The sequence below is a fragment of the Dioscorea cayenensis genome, chromosome 14 (assembly GCF_009730915.1).
Source record: "Dioscorea cayenensis subsp. rotundata cultivar TDr96_F1 chromosome 14, TDr96_F1_v2_PseudoChromosome.rev07_lg8_w22 25.fasta, whole genome shotgun sequence".
Lineage (NCBI taxonomy): Eukaryota > Viridiplantae > Streptophyta > Magnoliopsida > Dioscoreales > Dioscoreaceae > Dioscorea > Dioscorea cayenensis.
The window spans coordinates 874542-880569 of NC_052484.1; the positions used below are offsets into that span (position 1 = coordinate 874542).

The following is a 6028-nucleotide window of genomic DNA, read 5'->3' on the forward strand; positions in this document are numbered from 1 at the left end:
CAGTAAAAAAAAAATTTACAGTATTTACATAAACAAACAACCGTTGGATGATGATCCAATAGTTGTAAAAAAGAACGTTTTTAAAGAACAGTAATCTAGTGACATGGTAGATTACCATTTTCCTATATATATATATATATACAACTTATGAATTGCATGGTTGTTTATTGGTACTGACTTCAAAGCAGAATCTTATATAATTTTTTTTTATTCCCATGTCATCTTGTATAAATAAGATCTCCAAACATAGTATTTGGATGACATCAAGGAGGGTTATATATATATATGGAATTATTTTGTTTTTTTTTATTAAAATGGATGAACACAAATGCATTAAAATAGAAAAAAAAAATGCAAGCATAAAAAGAATGAAATGAAAAAAATATTCTTATTTAATCATATTGATTTTATTATTTAATTACTTTGAATTTATATTTTTAAATTATTTATATATAAAAAAGTAAATTTTACTTTAATGAATTATTTTTTTAATAATTATGAACAAATCATTAGATTAAATTTTTAATTTCCGAGTTAAAATAAAATACTAACTCTCAGGAACCTGTGAGCTAACCCAACGGTAATTACTCGTGGTCGTAATTGAGAGATCGTGAGTTTGAATCTCTCGTATTACAAATCATGTTTAGGGTCTTTTGTAAGAGTTTTATGTGAGAAGTATTTTTCGTTCTCTTCTCCAAAGTTGCATGGATGAAGGTTATTTTTAGAAGATCAGTCAAGTCACTGTAATTGATATATTTCTGTACTCATTTGTCTTCTGCTTTATCATATGTTGATTTTGTCAAAAAAAAAAATACTAACTATCCCAAAGAGTGAAGTACTAACTATTGTGGAGTCAAAGATGAGTCTAACTATCATGAAATCAGTCATCTGAATCGATAGTTTGACTGCTTTTCGCTTTATCATATGTCAATTTTGTCAAAAAAAAATACTAACTCTCCCAAAGAGTGAAGTACTAACTATTGTGGAGTCAGTGTGTATATTCTAAAATTCACACACACACACACACATATATATATATATATATATATATGCATATAATGAGCTTATTCTAGTTTTGTTATTCATATTCCAACAAGCTCTCATTGGTTTTTTTTGCCCTAAGAATTGTAGAGAGTGAGAGTGAGAGTGAGAGTGAGAGTGAGAGAATGGATACATAGTATTTTCAGAGAAAGAGAGGGGTGAGATAGAAAAAAGTCAAGGCAGCTTTTCCACCTGTCCATTTCCAAAGAGCATCCAATGCCTTCTAAATAAACTTGGCTTTAAATTTCTCATTCCTCTTCATCTCTCCAATTTCTCATGATATTTTTGTACCACTTCATTTTATCCAATAGTTGACCAACCAAATCACATGATTATTGATTCAGTTTATTTCATTCCAAATAACATCATCACTCAATCAAAATAATTCCCATCCATTGTATCAATTATGTTTTATTAATTGAATAAATTATAATTTATTAAAAAAACATTAAACAAAATACAAAAAAAGAAAAAGTGGAGTGAAAATAATTAACAAGATGAACATAAAAAAAATATTAAATATTGGATTTTAAAAAGATCACCTCCCAGTAATAAAATTAGAATAGCTTTAGTGAAAAATCAGCCAGTCATCAAGACAAGAGCATGATCATAAGTGGTTTTTTCATTTTCTGCATTCATTTATAAAAACTGAATATTTCTTTCTATAGTAGCGGAAGAATTCTTTAATTTTATTTTTTTCTTTTTTATTATTAGAAGCTAAAAAATCTAATCATTATATTATTTTTTATAAAGTGTCCGAGATTTATATCTTGTAAATAATATTTTAATTTAATTCTCTCTCAAATTTGTGTGTATCATTTACCTTCTTACAAAGCTTTCAATGATTTATCCCAAACTAATTTCAAATTTTGTGACCCTATAGAAAATTAGTGTATAGAAAATAAATAAAATCAAACAAAATCCAAATATTTTTCAAATTATTATTTTCTAATAAAGTTGTTTAATTCAATTTCTCAAAATCCCACATAAATAACAAAAAAAAAAAAATTCACAAAATCCATTGTAAAAAAACACACACACAACAAAATAACTTGACTTCTTAATATCAGATTTTTTACATAAAACTATCAAAACTTAACGCAAAACGAAAACAATATATTATTAACCTTACAAATACGCTCCACATCAGTACCTATCATTAATTTAATCCGTAAATAAAAATATTTATCATTTAATATATTAAAAAAAAAACAACAACAACAAACATTAAATAATTAACTTTCACTCATCCCATCACCCAAATAAAATTTATTCCCCAAAAATATCATCCTTTTTTTTTCACACATTTAACAACCTTTTATACTATATTATATTTATATATATATATATTTATTTATTTCTCTACAAATACCATCTCTCTCTCTATATCTATATCTATATATATATATATATATATCTCTTGTTCTCATTGTTACATCATAGAGCACTCCTTCTCATTCTCTCTTCCTCTCTTTGTTTTTCCCTCCACTTTTCCCTCCCTTATTCCTTCTTCCCTTATCCCATTCCCAACCCCTTCTTATACCGGAATATCCCTCCCAACCCTTATTCCATTCCCACAAAACCCGGAATCACAGGGGCATTATGGGAAAATACATGAAGAAAACCAAGATGATCACCGGCGAGGTCTCCGTCATGGATCTCGCCGCCCATCAATCCCTCCTCGGCGTTCGCACTCGTGCTCGCACTCTCGCTCTTCAGCGCCTCCAGAAGCCCCCATTGCCGGAGGAACTGGAGGAAGAGGAGGAAGAGGAGGAGGGTGAAGCACCCTCGGCCTCGTCTTACCTCCAGCTCCGTAGCCGCCGGCTTGAGAAACCTAAACCTAAAGATTCAAACCCTAACCCTAGGTCCAGGTCGAATTCGGGGTCTACTGAGTCTGCTAGAAGTTGCCGGGATGATCCTTCGCTTGACCCTGAGGCCAACGTTGAGGTCTCGTTTGGAGACAATGTTTTTGATGCCGAGGCGAGGGATAGGTGTGTTCTTCTCTCTCTCTCTCTCTCTCTCTCTCTCTCTGACGGATTAGGGCTTTGTTGGTGGTTCTCGGACGATGGGTTTCTGGAGAACTTTCAAAGATGCGATTTTTAGGGCTTGTTCAATGTTAAAAGTTGTAGTTTTTAATGTTTTTTATGATGGTTTGGTGCTTTTCTTGAATTGCTAAAAGTTGAGTGGGGTTTTTTTTTTAAGCAAAAAAATTGGATTTTTGGATTTTCCATTGCTTCCATTATGTTTTTAGTTTGCTATGCTTGAAGATTTAGCATTTGCTTGTATTGTGTTTATGATTTTTTTTTTTTCATTTTGGTTTCATGGATGTTATCAGTCAGTCTATTATTTGCTCTAGTTCTTTGTTTGTTCTTAGACTCTTGAGGATGTAGTAGTTGTTGTACTTCTTCCCATTTTGTTTTTTTTTGTTTGTTTTTCATTTTTTTTTTTGGGCTGGAAATTAAGCATTTATCTGTGTGCTTTGCTTTGTGTTTATATTTGGATTTTTCCTGTTTCTAAAAAAAAAGAGAACTTTGATCTTTCTTTGTTGTTGTGACTTTTGGTGGCCTTCTTTTCATGGGTTGTTACTTGTGTTTGCCCTTTTTTACTTCTCCAGGCTGTTTGCATTGCAAGATCTCTTTAATATGTTGGGCCACTTCTTTGCTTGAAATGTTTGATTTTCTATCTGTCTTGCTGAACTTTGAATGCTGTTTGAATATAAAATTTCTTTCATTGACTCCTTTCATTGTCACTTGTTTTGTTTCTCTCTCTCCTGCTTCTGCAACAAGAGTACTACTGCATCCTTCCCCATGTTTACAAAATTATTCAGTTTCCTTGCTAGTTCTCTTGCTGTTTACCAAAGGCCTCTCCTCCATTGATGTTCATTTATGTCTTGAAAGCATATTGTCTTCACAAACAAGTGTTGTGTGATGCTTTTATATAATTTTTGCTTAGTAGAATGCTATAAACTAATCAAAACCTTGACATTGTAACTTCTATAGTGACGCAAGCAATAGAGACTTGTGATGCTGATTCATTAATTTAGCAGACTGCTAGGTTTTCTATCATGCTTCTTTCTTTGGCTTGAAAATCATATAGGGACCATTTGTTGCTTGCAGCCTTTTGAATATTGTCAGACTGTATTTTCAACATGTTATACACTTAAACCTTAGCAAACAAAGGTGGGCATGACCTATTGTTTTTGAGGGAGTTGCTATCAAAGTGCAAGGGTTGCTGATAGTGAAGGTGGGCATGACCTTTTTTTTTTATTTTTTTGATGGAGATGCTAGTAAAGTGCAAGTGTTGCTGATGGTGATGGCCATGATGTCTATCTCATTAAACTGGTTTAATGGTGGATATGGACCATTTTTTTTCCTTGTCATTGTGTCCGGAAGTCATTTTTTTGGTCCACTCTTTTAGCATTGTTTGATCTGAATTTTATTGCCTGCCGTGTGACCGAGGGTAATGGACCATGATTTGGCCGGGGACTCTGGCAACTAGGTTTTTTGATTCTTATGGTTATTAATGGAGTACTTTTTATTTTATGTCAAATGTTGGTATTTGGTTAGTCATTTCATTTCTAAGTTGCTGCATTTTGCTGCTTTATTTTTTTAAAAGCACACATATTGAAGGAAAAAAAAAGGTTGTGCTGTAAGTTGTCCTCTCTAAGTAATTTTTAAGATTCACCATCAGATTCGAAGTCATTCTATGTCACTTCCCATTTTTTTCTTTAGCTTTTTAGTTTTGTTTTGAACTTTTATTTCTTTTTATGATGTGATATATCTTTCCAGGAAACCATTGTATCTGGTTTTAGTCACTCTAGAAAATTATTTTCCTGTGATTAAATATGATGCAAAGATGGACTGGATTTGTTTGCAGGACTGTGAGGGAAACAACACCGTGCAGTATGATAAGGAATTCTGAATCGATAAGGACGCCTGGCTCGACTACCAGACCCACCAATTCAACTGCATCCAGCAGGAGGATGCAAAGTTGGATGCACTCAAACATCCCCAACATCCCATGAGATGGAAGAGTTTTTTTCTGGTGCAGAGCAAATGCAGCAGAGGATGTTTGCTGAAAAGTATGTACCCTTTAGTCCTTCAAATGTTTCTTTCCTACTAGCTCACATTAGGACATCATTAAGTAGAACTACAAGGATAAAAATCTGTATGTCTTCATTCTTGAATGCAAACTTAAAACTCACAATTGCAGGTATAACTTCGATCCCGTCAATGATATTCCACTTCCCGGCCGCTATGAATGGGTGAAATTAGACTACTAAGGAGCATGATCTCATCCCTGCTTTGCATCTCTCTTCATTAATCTCTTGCTAGGCTTTTCAATGTAGGTGAGTTTGTAGATGCCAGAGCGTCGTCGGTGGTTGGTATTCTCTCTTGTAAAGTTAAAAAAAAAAAGCAGTAGTTGCAGAGATTGATAGTGTAGTCTAATGGTCTGTAACATACAGAGCTGATGTGTTATACCGAAAAGGCGAATATAAAACCCAGAGTCTCAGTCTCTCTAACAGATCATTTATGCTTCCATGGTCCTGATTTTCCTTGTAACAACAACAGGCATGTTAAAGTCCATAGCATTCCTTTATTGACTCTAAAAACTAATCTTGGATTATGAATTGCTTGTGATGCTGCAAAGAAATCAATAAATTCAGGTTGTTTAATACTCTCTGAAACACATGCTTTCTTTTTTTTCACTGCTGTAACTCTTTGTGGTAAAAGCTGCTGAACTCTTGAGAGTGTATAATTGTAACTCATAGGACCATGCATTGGATTCCTGTTTGTACCAACTTTTTTACTGTTTAGCATTGCATGGTTGTGAGTAAATGGAAAAGTAAATGGAAGTGGAAATTGAAAGCAGCTGGCTCTATTTAGTGGGTGAGAAAGCAGCAATGTGATTGGAAACTGTAGAAATTAAAGTTTTGAGACAAGGTACTTTAATGTTTACTGAAAAAAGTGTTGAAAATTTCAGCTCT

General features: G+C 33.1%; 1 protein-coding gene across 1 annotated transcript; it reads left to right on the top strand.

The window, feature by feature from the left end:
- Positions 1 to 2465: 2465 nt before the first annotated feature.
- On the top strand, positions 2466 to 5723 carry LOC120275324 (cyclin-dependent kinase inhibitor 5-like). The gene is given in 4 exon segments (XM_039281858.1): positions 2466 to 3032; positions 4918 to 5026; positions 5028 to 5122; positions 5254 to 5723. Coding segments are annotated over 4 exon segments (663 nt in total). The 5' UTR covers positions 2466 to 2643; the 3' UTR covers positions 5324 to 5723.
- Positions 5724 to 6028: the final 305 nt, after the last annotated feature.